General features: G+C 50.1%; 1 protein-coding gene across 4 annotated transcripts in view; it reads right to left on the reverse strand.

The window, feature by feature from the left end:
* Positions 1-18,285, reverse strand: part of LOC122388526 (putative mediator of RNA polymerase II transcription subunit 12) — an 87,733-nt gene that overhangs the window by 2,260 nt on the left and 67,188 nt on the right. For 3 of the 4 annotated variants that reach the window (XM_043379709.1, XM_043379710.1, XM_043379708.1), the window contains exons 2-15: positions 16,692-16,801; positions 13,623-13,752; positions 12,285-12,350; positions 9,864-10,160; positions 9,204-9,485; positions 8,213-8,388; positions 7,673-7,798; positions 6,679-6,859; positions 5,581-5,780; positions 5,075-5,164; positions 4,504-4,656; positions 4,009-4,114; positions 3,069-3,698; positions 2,550-2,770 (exon numbers count right to left, since the gene is read on the reverse strand). In XM_043379709.1, coding sequence (XP_043235644.1) covers positions 2,550-2,770; positions 3,069-3,698; positions 4,009-4,114; positions 4,504-4,656; positions 5,075-5,164; positions 5,581-5,780; positions 6,679-6,859; positions 7,673-7,798; positions 8,213-8,388; positions 9,204-9,485; positions 9,864-10,160; positions 12,285-12,350; positions 13,623-13,752; positions 16,692-16,801 — 2,768 coding nt within the window. Of the gene's footprint in view, positions 1-2,549; positions 2,771-3,068; positions 3,699-4,008; positions 4,115-4,503; positions 4,657-5,074; positions 5,165-5,580; positions 5,781-6,678; positions 6,860-7,672; positions 7,799-8,212; positions 8,389-9,203; positions 9,486-9,863; positions 10,161-12,284; positions 12,351-13,622; positions 13,753-16,522; positions 16,545-16,691; positions 16,802-18,285 lie in introns of those variants that run through there. The other variant, XM_043379711.1, reaches the window with a different exon arrangement.

Here is an 18,285-nt window from a genome sequence, read left to right on the forward strand (position 1 = left end):
CGGATTTCGGCCACTTAATTTTGGTGGTGCCCTATTTTCAGTTTTTTTTTTATTTTCTTTATTTTTGGTTAGTCATGTGATGACTGGTGCCCCTGCACCTGCTAGGCCGCTGATGCCCCTGGAAAGACTGTGGTACCTACTACCTACCTACCCTGCCCCCTGACAAGCCTACAGTGGGCCCTGACATGACTTAAGTGCCCATGGGCCCTGACAGGCCTGTGGTTTCCTTGCTAAGCCTGTGGTGTCCCTGGGCCTTGGCAGGTTTGTGGTGACCCTGTTAGAACGCAGGTGCCCTTGACAGGTTTGTGGTGCCTCTGACAATGCTAAATTGCCAACGACAGGCTTGTGGTGCCCTTGACAGGCCCATGGTGCCCTTGCGAGGCCGGTGGTTCCCCTGCGAATCCGATAGTGCCCCTGGCAGGCCTCTGGTGCCCCTGGCAGGTCTGTGGTGCCCCTGGAAGACCTGTAGTGCTTTTGCTAGACCGATGGTGCTCCTGACAGGCCTGTGGTGCCACTGACAGGCCCGTGGTGCCCCTGCTAGGCCTATGGTACCCCTGGCGGGCCTGTGGTGCCCCTGTCGGCTGTCAGGCCTGTGGTGCTCCTGGCAGGCATGTGGTGACCCCAGGCCCTAAGTCATGACCCATGTGACCTCCACCCTGGGATTCGCCACTGATTAGTACCATGCGATGGCTTCTTGGTAATTTGTTACATGTAGGATTAATGGAATTTATCAAACGAGAATAAGGAAGAGACAAACACATAGGTACTTGGGGATCAGCTTAAAGTTAACCACACATACGGGCAGGGGTGTAATTTTCCTAAAATGATTGTGGGTGCTAGAGCACTTCACGGATAGGCTTTTTAGGATCCGGCCCGGCCCATATCCGGCAAGTCATATCCAGATCCGCCCATTATCCGCCTTTCTTTGAATATCAGAATCCGGCCCACCCATGGCCCGTATTGCAGCCAAACTTCCAAAAAAATATCCGTAATAATCCGTTTCACCAATAACTGGTTTCACCCAAAACTGGACTAACAAATTCAATCTAAGGGACCAGACAGCCATACATCTCACAGACCATCATGGTTCCAAAAACCATGCTTATAAACCTAAAACCACATGAAAATCACCACATTGGTAAACTAGTTATCAATTTTTAACTTCAATGTTGAATGTTAAAATTTTGATCCGTTTTGATCCGGGTTCAACCTTCAATTCCCAAATCCGGCCCGCCCATATCCGTTCTTTTTTTAACAAATTTAGAATCCAATCCTATCCGGTCCGCGGATTTATCCGTGGATAACGGATTTATCCGGCCCATGAAGTGCTCTAGTGGGTGCCCAGCTGTAGGGGCGCCCGGCGCCAGGCCGTTTTGGGGCGCGATAGATATTCTTTATGTGGGAGCCTAAATTAACACCGAATTTGATAACATTGCTAGCCGAATGGCACTTCAAGTGACGTGTCTGACTAAGCAAATACACGCTTAAAAGTGGAAACTGACCGGAAGGACGTAAAATGCTGTAGAGGGCGCCATCCAGTAGGAGGGGCACCAAATGTGGAGGCACCAGACGGTTACGACTTACGAGGGCGCCGTGAGACGATGAAAAGGGCGCCATTCTCTTGGGAGGGCGCCGAGTGATTGAAAACGCTATGTGGTCCAGGGGCGCTAAGAGGCCAGAAGGGCGCCGCACAGTCAGTAGTGCTACGTTGGTGGGGGCGTGGGGACGCCAGATGGTTACGAGGGCGCATTGAGATCATGAAAAGGGCGCCATTCTCGTAAAAGGGTGCCGAGTGATTGAAAACGCTATATGTGGTTCAGGGGCGCTGAGAGGCCAGAAGGGCGCCGAACAGTCGAGGGATGCACGGTGAACAGAGACCTAAGGACGCGAGACGGTCAGGAAGGCGCCGTTAGACCATGAGAATGGCGCGGTGCTGTCAAAAGTGCGCCATTCTCCCAGAAGGGCGCCGAGTGATTAAAAACGCTATATTATCCATGAACGCGAGACGGTCAGGAGGACGCCGTTAGAGCATGCGAAGGGCACCGTACTCTCGAAAGGACGCTTGCAGCCTTGTAAAAGACTTGTGGGTGCATTTTCATCATTGTGTGGGCATACATAATTCAGGATTGTGGGTGCATATGCCCCCACAAAGAGATATAAAATTACACCCCTGCATACGGGGGTGAACTGCCATTTTCGTTTAGTAAAAAATAAAATTTAAAAAAATCATCGTTTCAGGGCTGTGACGAAAAATAAGTGGCCTAAATCCGATGAGAAAACAGGATTTGGGGGTACCCTAGGTTTGGCTACTTGAGCCATGGTGCCCCCCCTTGTCTCAAATCGTTCCGCCGCCTATGCCTTTCGGCATTCTGCTTTCCTTAACATGACAACTTTCACCCAAGAACATGAAAGCTTTCTCTCAAGAATATGACAGCTTTTACTCATTCATCCCCCGGGTCTTATCCTCCCCATTCCTGCCTATCTATCTGAAATCTTCCCTGCCGGGGCTGTTCTCCTCTGTCTACCCAAATCTATAATAAATCAATTACCTTATGGCTGGTGGAGGGTTTGGTGCGCGTCGCCTCGACATAGTCCGGCGGCGGCCGTACAAATCCACCCGGCTCCGTGTACGTCCTGTGAAGGGGCCGGTGAGACTGCTGCTGCTGCTGCTGCTGCTGCTGCTGAGACTGCTGGTCAGCAGGGCTGCCCGACGGCTGCTCCTGCTGACTGGGAGACAGCTGCTGGTGCTGCTGCAGCTGCGTTAGAAGACCTGGAGCGGAAGGGGCGGGAGGGCGTCATGGGGAAGCAAACACAGAGCTTATTTCATCAGTCTTCCGTAACAAAGCAGACCTAGACATCCGGGTGGGAGGCGTCTTATGGGTCGGCACACACGGGCTACATGAAAATGAAATATTGAACTGAGTGAAACTGAATTTTATAGCAACCGACCCATTAACTTTTGAAATACTTTTGAAAATATAGTGTGACAGCATATGAGCGGTGGAATGGTTGATTGTATAACGGAAAAGAGAACATCAAAGACTGTAGGACCATCCGTATGAACTCACCGGCAAAGGTAGGAAGAGAGACAGTCCTCTGATGTGACGTGACATGGTTCTGCTGCTGCAACTGCTGCTGCTGTTGTTGCTGTTGCTGCTGCTGCTGTTGCTGCTGCTGCTGCTGCTGCTGCTGCTGCTGGAGGGTCTGCAGCTGTCTCAGCATCTGCAGCTGGGTCTGCAGCTTCTGCGCCGCCACCTTCTGCTGTAGGTGTTGCTGAAGGAGCAGCCGTTTGGCGTCTGGTGGCGCCTGCCCGGCCGGCGGGGACTGACTCGTCTGCTGCTGGCTGGTGGCCGCCTGCTGCTGCTGACCGCTCTGCAGACGCAGTAGGTTCTGCTGCTGCTGGAGAATGTGCTGGCTCCGCTGCAGCTCCTCTTTCAGTTCCTCCACTCGCCGCCGCTGCTGTTGAATGGCCTCCTCCGTCACTATATGCTGACTGGGGCCCGGGGAGGGGGCCGGCTGGGACGGGGGCGGGGGAGGGGGCGGGGGAGGTGGGGGAGGAGGCGGAGGCGGGGGCGGGGGAGGCGGTGGGGGAGGCGGCGCGGCGTCGAAGACCTCCTCGAGCTCCATGGGCGCGTCGCCCGGAGTCATGGCCACGTCAAAGACGGGCGACACGGGCCCCTCCGAGCCCTGACTGTGACCTGCAAAAAAGCAAAGACAACGCCATCAGATGGAGCATGAGGGCATGCCGGTTACCGAAACCGCAAATAGAGCATCTACATCTAAAGAATGGATCGATATTTTCAAAAGGAAAAAACACTGTCTCGCTAACTAATTTGACTTCATGGCTGCCAAACATTGCCATTAGTAGAGTTGAAATGCACGCACAAAACATGACACAGCCCAAAATTAAAGCCAGGCCTCAGGATGTATGAGTCATCAGCTGATGCTATCAGGATAGTTAGTTTCTATCAAGCCTGCGTTCGACGATGGCCGGCTGTAAGCACTCACCGAAGTCGGCCTGCGACTGGGACGTATCGTCATAGCAGCTGTGTATCGAGCCCACGCTGGCCGGACTGGCAGAGGCAATCGCCATCGATACCACGTCCGGTACAAACTGAAAACGAGAGGGAAGAGCTCGTCAGAACACACAGAATTAGACACAAGGACAATCATGGGCAAAATATAACAGACACTGGCAGGACTGGCCGAGGCGATGACCATTGATACCACGTCCGGGACAATTACTGAAAACAGAGCGGACTTCGTAAGGAAGTCAACAGATAGAAACAGAGACACAGGTAGAAAACAGGGTCCGGCCATGACACACACAAAACAGACTAGCCCCAGTGTAAAAGGCTATTCAGTTCAAACTGAAAATAGTGCCTGGTCTTCGTCAGATAACCGAAAACCACAGACATGACCGCTTCAGCATTATCACATGACCAGTCCTGACGCCCATGCGACATGAACGACATGGACTATTTCGACAGCTATAATTAGTACCTGGACGGTTTGCTGTTGCTGTTGCTGTTGCTGCTGCTGCTGCTGCTGCTGCTGCTGAGCTTGTTCTTGTTGTTGCTGTTGTTGCTGTGACTGCTGCTGTTGCTGTTGTTGCTGAAGGGGCTGCGACACAACCGACTGAAGATGTACCTTCACCTGTGAAGAGCATTTCCTTCAGTATTTCCTTCAGCATTTCCTTCAGTACACAACGATTAGCAGTGATGACACGAAACGATGAGAAGCTGTCAGGATTCTAGTGTTCATTCACTACCTTGCTATCGCAGCAGTAGCATGCATACTGACGCCTGACGGAGATTCGAAACATCCCCACACTATTAACCCTGTTGCCATAATTGCAGCCTTTACGTTGAGCGTTGAAGGAGATAGAAGTTCCGTACTCAAACAAACTTTCTTTTGGCTATGGGCTACACTGTAAAATGTGCATATGCTAGTATGATCTAGCGTTTCTCGCGTAACCGAAGTTTGGCCAATGTGTCTCCATATGCCCTGTGCATAGCGTGCCAGACGAATACGACCATGACCTCTGTGTGACCTCTGGTGGCCTGATACTGACCTGTCCATCGGCCACCTGCAGTTGTCCCGTATCCAGGATCAGTCGGCTGACCCCCGCCGGAACGGTAGCCATTGAGATCGGGATGCTTACCTACGCACACACAGCAAAAGTAAGGTTAGATATCTATCCAAACCGTTAGCTACGTGAAGCAGGGTATAGTGTCGTCCAGCCAACCATCACATTCAGGGTCAATATCGTCAACTTGGCAACCATTCGTACATCGTACGTATTAACCGTTGAATATGGTCAAGGTGACTACTGCACACAAAGGGGTTCAGTATCGTCCCTCTATCTACCACATACGAGTAAACTACAGGGTTCAAATACCGTCTACCATACAGCAGCTACATATAAACAATCGGTAAACCACTTTCAACCTGACTACTCACGCCCAGACCCAACTATGCTTCCCAAACCTACACGCCTGGGCGGCTCAGCTGTACCTCAATAGCGACAGAGGAACTAAAAAGCAACAACAACGAAAAACTCCCAACCCCTCCACTTACCGTGGTCACAGTGGAGCACGGCACAACCGCCGCGGGCACTGCCGAGGGGCTGGCCGTAGCCGATCGTACGGCCGGTGACTGTGCGCGGCTCGATGACGCAGAGATCTGGTCCACGAACGGCTTCAGTCGCTCAATCAGCTGTGGCTTGCTGCCAGACACGGGCAGGTTGCGCTTCTTGAGCTCGACGCGCAGGTCGGAAACTGTGGGGAGGAGACGGGGAGGGGGTCAGTTACACATTCGAAACACATTACACATTCGGGGTCGTACATTCGGAAAGAACGGGGCCGGATGTGTAGCGGTCGGGAAGACAGCGAGAAGACTGAAGAAAATGGCGATCTTCAAAATGAGCAGCATTCAACCAATAATGTTTTAAATATGGACGCAGTGTGGCCAAATTGGTTTAGCGTTACGGGGAGGATGTATAAAAAAGTCGTATGAGGATGTCACTATTAAAAAAAAAAAACTCGTCTTCAGTGTCATTTAAGGTGCAGTTTTTACAAGTTATGTGGAAAACTATACCTGACGACAAGCTCTGGTGGAAAGTAAAAAAAGTCAAATATTGTCATCAAAGATGTAAAAAAAAAAAAAAAACACTGCAAGCGCGACAGTACGAGTATGACGGTGCGAATCGTACATTGGAACATTTTTAGTCTTTATTCCTACACTAGGTATACTTTCACAACAAAAGCGTTGTGATGACGTAATTTTCAAATTTCTGAGGATGTCATTATACTTTTCATTGGGGGTGACTTTCCCCGCAACATCACCAATTTGGCCACACTGTATGGACGCTAGACAGGGTTTCAGCAGAGATTCAGCGGAGATGGACGACCCCTTCTGTTGGAAATCGGTGAGGCAAGGATCCGATGAAAGAGACAAAATCTGCAATATGAAAAAACTTGAAGACACAAATGCCTGAAGTAAAAGGAAGGTGAAAAAGATGATATGGTCGAAAGACCACCACAACATGAGCAATATGGAAAACTTGAAGACACAAATGCCTGAAGTAATAGCCAAGAGGAAGGAAAAAAGAGCATATGGTCAAAAGACCACCAATACCCCCACAGATACACACGAAAACTCAGAAGCGCCACTCACCCTTCATCTCCTCCAGTTTAGCGAATCTCGGGTCGCTGGGCGGCGGTGGCGGTGGCGGCGGCGGCGGTGGAGAAGGTGCCGCCCCGGCTACCGAGGCCGTCTGGCTGACTGTGGTGGTCGTGGACGAACCCGTGGCGGAGCTGATGGGCTTCTGTGACGCCGGGAGGATTATCTGGGGGTACTGAACGACGGGGCGTGCCACAGTCGTTAGTCAGTGAAACGTATAGACGCAGAAGAGTATGGGAAACACCTTTCAATCAATGTGACCATCCACAGGGGTTATCCGCAATATCACTCAATGGATTCATGGCCAGAAAGTGACAAATAGCAAACAGTCAACAGTATTACACGCCACACTGTATGAATCTGAAAACATCGGCTTTCACCTAAAGCCTCTGTACTTTGCCTCTATTGCTTCTTTTATCATCCCTCCATCAGCCTCGTTCTTCTCTCCATCCTATCACCTACCTTGTGCTGCCACTCGAGCTGCTACTGTAGGAACAGCTGCTGAATTACCCCCCTCACCCCTCTCCCCGTCCTATCACCTACCTTGTGCTACCACTCGAGCTGCCACTGGAGGAACAGCTGCTGAAATAACCCCCTCACCTCTTTCCCAATCCTATGCACTTTCCCTAGTCTCTACCATTTACCTACCTACCTTGTGCTGCCACTCGAGCTGCCACTGCAGGAACAGCTGCTGAGGTACCTCCTCACTCCTCTCCCCATCCTATACACTCCCCCTATTCTCTACCCTATCACCTACCTTGTGCTGCCACTCGAGCTGCCACTGCAGGAACAGCTGCTGCTGCTGAAGGAGCAATCCCTAACCCCCTCCTCTATCCTCTCTCTCCCTCTCGCTCTCGCTCTCTCTCGCTCTCTCTCTCTCCCACTCTCTCTCTCTCTCTCTCTCTCTCTCTCTCTCTCTCTCTCTCTCTCTCTCTCTCTCTCTCTCTCTCTCTCTCTCTCTCTCCCTCTCTCTCCGTTCTAATCCTACCTTGTGCTGCCACTCGAGCTGCCACTGCAGGAACAGCTGCTGCTGCTGAAGGAGCAGCTCGTACGAACTCTCCCCGTCGGCAGCCGTGGGTAGGGACTGAGAGGCCTTGGTGGCGTTCGGCGGACCCTGGAGACACACGGGACGACGATGATGTTAGTGAAAGAGCTAGCTGGGCGAGAAGTCGTAGCCCACAAGACAGGGCAGTGATCGACTAAAAGGCGCATTCAAATAAGAGCATGACAGATAACTGATAAGCCTGTGCCATGATGATAGCAAAACTCGTTTGGGTTTAGGGGCGAAATAACAACTAAATTAGACAGCGCTCTCAGGTTAGAGAGTAAATAGCTTGTCATGACAAAAAGTCAACGATGAAGCTACCGTCGCCATCCCAGTATTTTTCTTTTTTACGTTACAAATTCGTGACACTGCGACATAACAAAATGAGGCTAAGATACGGCATCTACAGGATCTCATGACAAAAAGTCACCGTTAATAATTCAAAGCAGCACATCTCCACCACAATTTTTATCCTCCACCTACCTTATACTCATGGAACTTGATAGTCTTAGCCTTGGGCGTCATCTTCGTCGACTTTTTCTTCTTCTTGTGGTGGAGTTCCTTCCCGGGCGCCTCGGACCGCTGTGGGGGCGTACCCAGGTGGGAGAGAACTGAGGCCGGTCGGGCCGAGAGGATGGACGCACCGGCCACACTCGGTCCTGTGGGAGGGAGAGGGGGAGTTAGTGCCACGCCTACTACCTCTACCTCTTACCTCTACGCCTACTACCTCTTAGTAGAGGTGGCAAAATGTGGACCCGGCGAGGACCCGGTCCAAAGAACCAGTGTGGACCCATATGGGTCCAGACCGGTTCCTGTAAATTTTCTGACGGGTCCAACCGGGTCCTACCATAAGCCATACATATTGCACACTACACATGATTGCAAAATATGAAGTGAATGGAAAGAAAACATTTGCTCATGTATGTTTCTTTGCATACTAGCTCATGAGTACTCCCTGTGGGAAAAGGCTGTTTTACATGGTGCACCTAATGATACCTACAAATAGTTTGTATTAATTGACGTTTGAGGAGCGGGTCCAACTGGTTCCGATTCCAACTTAGACCGGGTCCGACTGGTTCCAGAAATGTCCAGTCGGGTCTGGTTCGAGTCTGGTTCCCAAAATTTTCACCTTTTGCCACCTCTACCGCTTAGGTGGGGGCTAGGTGGTAGCTAGTAGGTAATCTATGAGAACACTAATCTCGCCGACGAAGAGATAATTCTAGAGGAGAGACAATGCCTGCGTTAGATGATGGGAGTCAAACAAGCGTCGTCAAGCTAAAGCTTGAATTAATAAAGGATAACGAAGTGAAAAGGGATAGCATGAATTACTTCTTGACGTCATCAATTCTCCTAGCTATTTCCATTTGGACATCGGTTCCAACCAAAACGTCAAAGTAAGCGTAACATTGTTGCCCTGACATGTCCATCCCTCCATTGCACTTCCCACAACCCACTCCCCACAAACCCAACTCACCGGGGCTGATGGTTCCAATCGACTGCGGGCTGCTGACGCTGCTCAGCGGGCTCAGAGTGCTCACACTGCTCCCAGCGCTGGGTGAGATAGCCGACACGGGCGGCGGGGGCGGCGGCGGCGGCGGGGGAGGTTTGGGAGGAGGCGCCGCAGGGGACTGGGGCGGCGCGCCGCCGTCCGGACTGCCCGCGTCTGAACTCGAGTCGTCCTCTGTGCGGAAGAAGGCGGCGGCCGGCTTTCGACGCGCTTCGCCCTGGGAGGTGGGACGGAAGTCGATAGCGCCCTCTGTTGGTAAAGAAAGGGGTCAGGTCAGTCAGGTCAGGTCACAGTAGGGACCAACCATACATGAAAACATGTCGACTCACCCATGGTAAACTATCAGGTGGGATAAAATAACAGTAAAACAAATTTCGCTTTATTACTCAAAGGGCGAGTCGCGCAATTATTGGTTCAAAACACAAAGCAGAACGAGACAATATTCGCTAAAAGATACAAATCCCACACAATCCCTCAACTCGACGCGAACGGTGCTGGCGTGGCGATGATTTCGTTTTAAAATCACATTAATTGGTAATACCTATGGTCACTTTGAGCTCCCTCATCATATATAGCTTTGCGTATTGTTTGTACGTACTGTGTCCACCCTTTTCCACCCGTACCCACCTTTGACAGCCTTCTCAACCGTCTCATCCGTGTGCAGGATATTGGCCTTGATGAGCTCCAGAACACCCGGTCGATGGGACAGCTGAACATTCAGAGCATCCGCGAGCCTAGCCTTCTTCAGCTGTCGCTGCTTCTCCACCAGAGCCGGGTGCACGTTGCCAGTGTCTTCGAGAATGTGCTGACGCACTAGCTCCTGACGGTCTGGCCTGCGCTGGATCTTGGCCTTGAGGAGGTCGCCCGTCTTGGCTCGCTCCAGTCGCTGGCGTTGTTCGTAGAGTGCCGGTGATGCCTTCAATGCTGTTCGGGAAAGGGGAATTCGAGTCAGAGCAGACTAGGTGACAAAAGATTCAGAAAAACATAAGTGTGTGCTGTAGGGAAGGGGCGAGGGGGGGGGGGGGCGGGTGCGGGGAGGTTAAGTAAACGCTTCATAATCACAGCAAAGGCTTCAGAATCAGATGCTTCTCCTTACAGTCCTACATCCCACAAAATACTGGAGATTGGAGAATGTTTCTTTTTAGCGTGTGATGTCTTTTCATGTAAAATCCAGCCTAAAAGAAACGATTGTGCACGGGCCATCTCTTGGCGAAGTGACTGGGTAGTCTAACAGCTAATTCACATGGTTCTTGTCCAAGATTTTATCCCACATATGTGGGTCACATCAATTGAGGTCGGAGATGAGCATCCATCTCAACTCAGATCGTCTTTAAACAACGATAAATGATCCATAACGGTATGAATCGACTACACAGAACCAGAACAAGCTATCTGTAATCTGACCCCATGTTTCTCCTCGCATCGCATAGCATCCTGCTTTCATGTTCGAGTGCCCCCAACAATGACTATAATGTTTTAATAAACAAAATACAGATGACTATCGTTATAAATGGAGACGATTCACGTCGTTCGTAATTCGAAACTTGCAGCTTATCTGCTGAGGCTTTTTCGTCCGCTCACTCGCAGCCTGTTAACATCCCAAAGAAATTGAGCTATTCGTAAGCAACCGTGCTTGTCTTGTGGGCTTAGAAGGCAGCCTATGAAAAGTGATATCTGAGATTCATTTATTCGTGTGGTAGACATCGCAAATGCCAATTGGCACTGGCGGATCACGGATGAATATTTTTTTCTCGTAATAATATGCACATTGTACTGCAAACATCACGTGTTCCTATATCGACTCCTACAGGCCACATCTCGCCTGAGATGTTCGCCAAACCACCAGTACAGTCCCACCCGTCCTGTCTCCTTCAGTACCGTGACAGCGCAATGTACCGTTTTTCCACCACCGGCCACCGCTGAGTAAGATAAAGTAGCGAGAGTTCATCGGAGACAGAGAAAGGGTGCGCGGCGTCAGGACAGAGGAACGGGAGGAGCCAGGGGTCAGAGGTGACGCCCCGTCTCTGGCGCACGCGCGGTATGCCCGGGGGGCATGTATGAGTCACCGGGCGTTTTAAGATGCGAAGACAGTAGCTCAGCGCGTGGCAGGATGTCTTTCTTACATCGATCAAACTCGGGTGATGAGCTAGGCAGGGCTGCGGAGTCAGAGTCGGAGTCGGAGTTCGTAGGAGTCGACAGTTCTGACCGGGGTCGGAGTTTATTTTTTGAAGCCAGAGTCCGAGTCGGAGTCGAAGTCACCGAAAATCCATAACTCCGCAGCCCTAGAGCTAGGAAACTCAAGAGTTACCTGAGTTTTGGCCAGGCGTCAAGATTCACTGAGCGTTTTGAGGTTCAGATCTCTGAACAAAGTGGTACTAATGAATGTTTCTACCCTGCTAACAAGACGCGAATGGCGAGTCATCACCTCAAAAGCGCGTTTCGCATATGACACATCCCAGGTCACGGTCAGGTCACAGACCATCCGCACCCTTCTCCAGCATGAACCAGTTCTCTCTCCATGTGAGGAACTGCCTTAGATTGCACGGCTATAACACCATGACACGGTGCTTGTCCTTGCTATGATGAAGCACCTATAGCTTGCAGTCCACCCTGCTACGGGACCTGCAGTCTGTTATGGCTGTGTTAGGTAGCTATTCAGCAGAGGAGCGAAGGGCGGTTGGGACAGGAAGACACCCACGCAAGTCGTCAGGCAGGATGGAGACCGGTGACCGCCCACACAACATTGGGCGACTCGTCCCACGCTGGGTCTGGGTTCGTTAGAGAGTACGAAGGAGGGCGCCACTTCTCCATGACAGCCGCCCGGGGGAGGTGGTATAATATACGGCTGACGAAAGTTGGCAATGCTTGGGAACAGATCCGAGCAGGTCGAAGTTTGAAATTGATGAAGTTGGCCAAACTTGGTTCATGCCAGAGCTGTAATGTTTTCCAAGCTCTAAAGCCCCATGATTCCCAAGCAAGACAACACTAGCGTAAAGGGAGGGCGATGAGAGAATCCTGTGATCCAACGACGAGCATTTCTATACTTACATGGTAAAATGCCCTGATCCACCAGTTGGTTCATGGGTCTCCTGGTCATCAATTTGACCTTCAGAGCTGTGGGCGACATGAGGAGCGGGGTCACGAAACAAATCAACAACGAGACACGGGGAACGAAAAAAAAACACACAGTGCAGTACACTTAACTAACCCGAATTGTGCAAACTTGATTAAAAGTATTAGTTTTTTCAAATACAGGTTTACAGTAAAGCACTAGACTGGTGCAAGAAAGGATATAAAGTTGCATGACAAAATATTGGACACAATGGTCATAAATATTGGTGAAAAGAATAAACCGTATGAATGCATGGACGATAAATCATTACACTTAGAATACGCTGAAAACCTCACGACCAACAAACGTGACAGAAATTGCGCAATAAACGTGACTTAAACCGACAGAGGACATGATATATTCGACAGCACTTTACATAGGTAATACTATAAATCAAAACCGAGCTCCCGAAGCCTAGACACTGATCTATTTCCAGTCATTAGTATTCAATACAGCGCGATCGACTAAATCCACCCATCTCGATGGTCCCATCACGTTTTCGCCATCCATGAACTTTGATTTATACGGGCCAGCTATACGCTCACGCACAGACAAACGCAGCAGGTTAAACCCAACGCATGTCTACTCGAGAAAGAATGTTGTGCCAAGTTCGGATACCCAATTAAAGCACTTGATCAGATCAAACAACTAACGGAATAGAAGATGGCATCGGCCAATGTAAATCTTTTAGGGGTCAATGGGGATAGCATCAGAATAGAAACTAAAACAAACGACGAAAATAAATGGACCAAGTCACTGGTAAATTATCTCACTGGGCTTGACACGACCTGGACCTGTTCAGATTAATACAGTAAAATAGGTAACCTACCGCATTGGGAACATGTAACACATGAGTAACGACTGAGTATGATAAATACACAGGCACGATAAAAGGAGCGGACAGAGAAAGAGAGAAAGAGAAAGAGAAAGAGAGAGAGAGAGAGAGAGAGAGAGAGAGAGAGAGAGAGAGAGAGAGAGAGAGAGAGAGAGAGAGAGAGAGAGAGAGAGAGAGAGAGAGAAAGAGCGAGAGAGAGAGAGAGAGAGAGAGAGAGAGAGAGAGAGAGAGAGAGAGAGAGAGAGAGAGAGAGAGAGAGAGAGAGAGAGAGAGAGAGAGAGAGAGAGAGAGAGAGAGAGAGAGAGAGAGAGAGAGATCCTACATACCAGTCAACTAACCCACCACTCACAAAAGTATACACACTTCATCCAAGACTCCACAGTAAGGATCCCCTACCCCTTCTCGCTGTGGCAATGTGCCATGACTTTTGCCTACTCACACTCTTTATTTCGATCCATCTGTTTCTGCAGCGGCGACTCATCCACCTCTGCCTGCGGCGGCGAGAGGGGGATGATGGGGGGCGGGGAGCCCCCTCCCTCAGCCATGTCGAGCTGTTCAAAGTCGAAATTCTGCCGGCAGAGAGGGGGACAGAGTGGTCAGTAGAGGTTATAAACGGGGGAGAGGGGAGAACGAGGCCAAGGGCCAGGGAAGGGATGGGAGGAGGAGCATCAATAGATGTTACATTACGCATAACTTGCTGGGGTTGGCATAAAATGAAAACAATGGTGAAACAAAGGGAAATCATGTTTAGTCCACTTTGGTCACAAACAACATTTACAAAAAGCACAGCGCATGATAGATCACCAACACTTCATAAGCTACAATTGAACTGATGAGCGGTTCATTCTTCCGTCAGGGTCAGGTCATAGAGCCTACGCCTTGAAAAGTGTTGTAAGATATTTTTCAGAACTGGGAAGAGCTGCACTAGAAACGTGTTCCTGACAATCCAAAATTTTCCGCTGTATCCCAATTCCCACCCACCCCACCTCGCCCCAAAACGAACACAGGGCACAACGCCTCTGACAACGGCCTGGACAATGGATCTGCAGCACGTCCCTATTCAGCATCTCCACACAGCATGGCAACTCAGCCACGTCACAAACCAACCAACCAGCCTGAAGAAGTTTTCATCGGCGCCTGTCCCGGGTTAGCCCGGATGGGTATGGGCGGGGTCCTTATCAGCTGGGCCATCAGGCCACAGACGTAAGTGACGCAGGCGAAAGCCGGGCAGAAACGAGCCAAAGAGAACGAGTTGAATACTGAGCGCCGAGCGTCTGAGTAAATGGTACTCGTACGGTATTTATCAGGTCACCAGTGCACTGGAACTACAGTTACGCACTACATATTACGGACAAGAGTACCACGGCTGCTGCCGAGAGCGCACACACCAAATAATAAGCAGACAACAATTTTATAGCTATCCAACGCATAAGGATTTGTGTAAAAAGCAAATGAAAATGCTCACAAATACCTACATTCGAAAAGGATCATAATGACGGCAATAAGGATACATTTTTTTTGCACGAAATACACACTTGTCACCGAGTGAAACCCACCCAAGGAATCTATGCAAAGTTGGAGCATAGCCCAACAACAACACAGCCTAAAGAAACGGTCTTAACAAAACAATACTGGCAGAGGAATTCCATGACCCGAGCCAAGTTATCCGTACAGACACTACCCAACAACCGCACAGAGACCGTCCCTGGCAACCATTTGGGTCAGCAACACGCTGTAATTTAATAACCCATACATTGAGCGCATTGAGAATGAAATAACACATCAGTTTTACCGCCTAGGCAGGGCTACATTTGCATTCAGGCCGAACGTTCATACCGATCACGTAGATAGGGCAATAACAATGGGGAACTTGGTGCAAAATATGAGCGTGGCGTAACCATTTCCAACACTGTTTACCTCGGTATTACATGCTTGACGGTGACACTACGCTCGTATTCACATAGCCCAGTCTAGCTAGAGCAAACGCCGCCTCCTTCCAACCAACAAAACCAGTGCCAAAATCTCGCCAGGGACTGGTGTCTAGCGTGACCTGATGGGCGCGCCAGATAGGTCTCCCACGCGCCACCGTATGTCGCTAACAGATCGAACGGCGCGAAGACAGTCGTCTATCAGGAGTATAAAAAACAAACAGCGAGAGGCGAGAAGGTCAATAAAAGGATAAATGAAAGTCGACACGATGTTAGGGGTGAATTTAAAGGAGTGAACAGGGAACGGCACGGGTAATTTGTGCTTTGCCCCATATTTGCAAGACCTGCACGCACGTTACTTTATTACCACTATTTGTTTCATTAGGCAAATGTTCATTACAGTCATTAAATGTTCATTACACATCAATAGATGATTAGGAATATCACAATGACACTGAACGCGTTTGGGCAATGCTGTCTGTTTCCGGGCAGATCAGCCAATAGTCCCGTCGAACAACATACTTCAGGTCAACCAGAGGTCCAATTCGGGACACCAAAGGTATTTATACTCGTCTCTGATTGGCTGCCGAGTCGATGACGTCAGCGTTAGAGAGATGACTGGGTCGCTCGAGCAGGGGAGGGGTTTGGCACTGTGCCGGAGAGGGGGAGGGGGAGTCGGGGCCAGCTGCCAACACTTCGCTGGCGGTCAGGAGCTGCCATGACTCCACAGGGGGAACCACACAGGAGTTCATGGCACAAGAACAGCTGTTTAACAGACGGAGTCATTTGAGTCAACGCCGTAACAGTTATGTCACGCGCTGGACGCCGGCCAACATTCCCGAGTCAGAGTCAACAGATAAAACGGAGCATGTGGTGGTGTTGTTATAGGCGAGTCATAGGAGTTATGGGGTGAGTCATCTGAGTCATAGCTTACGTCGGAGACGGCTGAATCGAGTCAGATTAAATGAGTTAAGGGATTGAAAGTAAACCTAGCCAAGCAAGCCGTACGGGTACGCGTTCCAGAGTAAATTTAACGTGGGATCCATCGGTCAACTTAACCATAAATCCATGCTTCACGAACCCATACCTGTCAAGACGAGAGCACACCTCACCTCACGAGTTAAAAAATCACCCCGAACCAATCTGGATAGAGTGATGGTATGGTGAGCGGTAAGCAGCCTGTATTCTCACTTTAAGGTGAGCAGCAGTCAGCAGGTATAAGGTACCCTGAACCACTCTGGGTACAGTAAATACATGCGGCCACTGAGCAGCGGCCTGTGTTCTCGCTCTAGGTAGGAAACCACCCTGAACCAGCAGCAAGTATAAGGCACTCACCCTGGACCACTCTGGATAGAGTGACGATGTGGTCACTGGGCATCGGTCTGTGTTCTCGTTCTAGGCTAGTACTCACCCTGAACCACTCTGGATAGAGTGACGATGTCATGAGTACTGATCAGCCCGTGTTCTCAACCTATAAGGTGAGCAGCAGGTATAAGGCACTCACCCTGGACCACTCTGGATAGAGTGACGATATGGTCACTGGGCAGCGACCTGTGTTCTCGTTCTAGGTAAGCACTCACCCTGAACCACTCTGGATAGAGTGACGATATGGTGACCAACAGGTCCGGGTCGAGCTGCACGCCCCAGTACCAGAACTCGCGGTTGTTGCTGATTATCCTCAGTCCCGACTCTGAAACCACAGAGAAAGCACACGTCAGGAGGGGGCGATTAGCGGGGGATGGGGGCGTGGTGCAGGGGTGCGTATTGGGGCCAGTTTTTCTAGCTGACATTTTCCCACACAGTTTGATGTCGAAAGGAAACGTTGATAGAAATATAAAAAAGGAAACATAACCGCTGCAAGACAAGCCGCTGCAAGCACAAAAACATTCAGTTAATTTAGTTCGTCCAGTTCAGTAAGTAACGAGCATCAGTAAGTTACTTGTTAGTGAGAAAAACTCATTGAATGAAACGACTACATAAGACCGCGATTCAAACCTCTGAAGACCGGCATAAAAACGCCTCTCCCGGATGCCACTAACAGGGCGTTCCTAACCACCAGCAGACAACACAACCACCAGCCAATTTATTTATCTCTCCCACAACAGAACCGCAGAAGAATGCCTCCTTTCAGGATGGTTCGCCCAAATATGCTGCTACCACAGCAAAGCTCGTCCTGGCCAATAGAGGTTTGACCTCGACTCTATCGCGGCACGAGCCGACCAGAACGGAAGCCCAAACTACATACCACCACCCCCTCCCTCCCCAAATTCCGCACCCCGTCCCCCTCCCCGAATACCGGGCGAGTTTTGGCGCGGAACGGGACTACATCACACTACCTTATTGTTGGGTCTCGGGGCTACACAGTACACGGTGCCCCGCATAGTGGGATCGGTGGGCAGATATTTTAAATGCACATCCTCGCAAAACGGGTGCCGATGTTTATGTTTTAGAGAAAACAGTTTTCAGTTTCCAGAAGTCAGAGCAAGAGCGTGAACTAGCCTCACATACGATCTACATAACTACATCTGAAGGATGACGTAACTGCATTTTTGCGATGCCATCTTCTATAAAAAACTACGACTTGGTTACAGATGTCCATCACAACTCCACGCTTCATTATCGCTCAATCAGACGCCCTAGCCTCATTCACCTAACCGAACAGCAAATGCCCACCCTCATGGCATGTGTATCTCCACGCACCTTGAGGCCCTACGGTTTCCACACTCCCCAAAGACGGACGTCAGTTTACTCGGTAATATCCATTCACTACTAGTGGCAGTCCTCTATTATCCCCACACATCTCAGAGTCAGAAGTGATTACTTATGAAGATGGACAGGCGATGTCAGGTACCATATGGATCCACATTCCAACCAGCAGCGATTGGCCCACTGAGAGAACTATCAGTGAGTGATTCCTTGTAACAATGACGTATTGGTTATGGCCCGATAGCCGTGAAGGTACAAATGAGATAAGTTCTAGTGCTGAAGATACATTGTGACAGCGTACGAGCATGACGGCGTTTTATGAATGGAAGATACGCAGTTGCTGTCGCACTCATGCGAAGGCTAGTGCACATCGGGAGCTGCCATGAAGACTGGCGACAGCAAAAGTGGGATAAAAGGATGCCAAATGAAAAGTATCAAAGTAAACAGCTGATTAAACACACAACTGGA

The sequence above is a fragment of the Amphibalanus amphitrite genome, unplaced genomic scaffold, assembly GCF_019059575.1.
Source record: "Amphibalanus amphitrite isolate SeventyFive unplaced genomic scaffold, NRLGWU_Aamphi_draft 000326F_arrow, whole genome shotgun sequence".
NCBI classification, from domain to species: domain Eukaryota; kingdom Metazoa; phylum Arthropoda; class Thecostraca; order Balanomorpha; family Balanidae; genus Amphibalanus; species Amphibalanus amphitrite.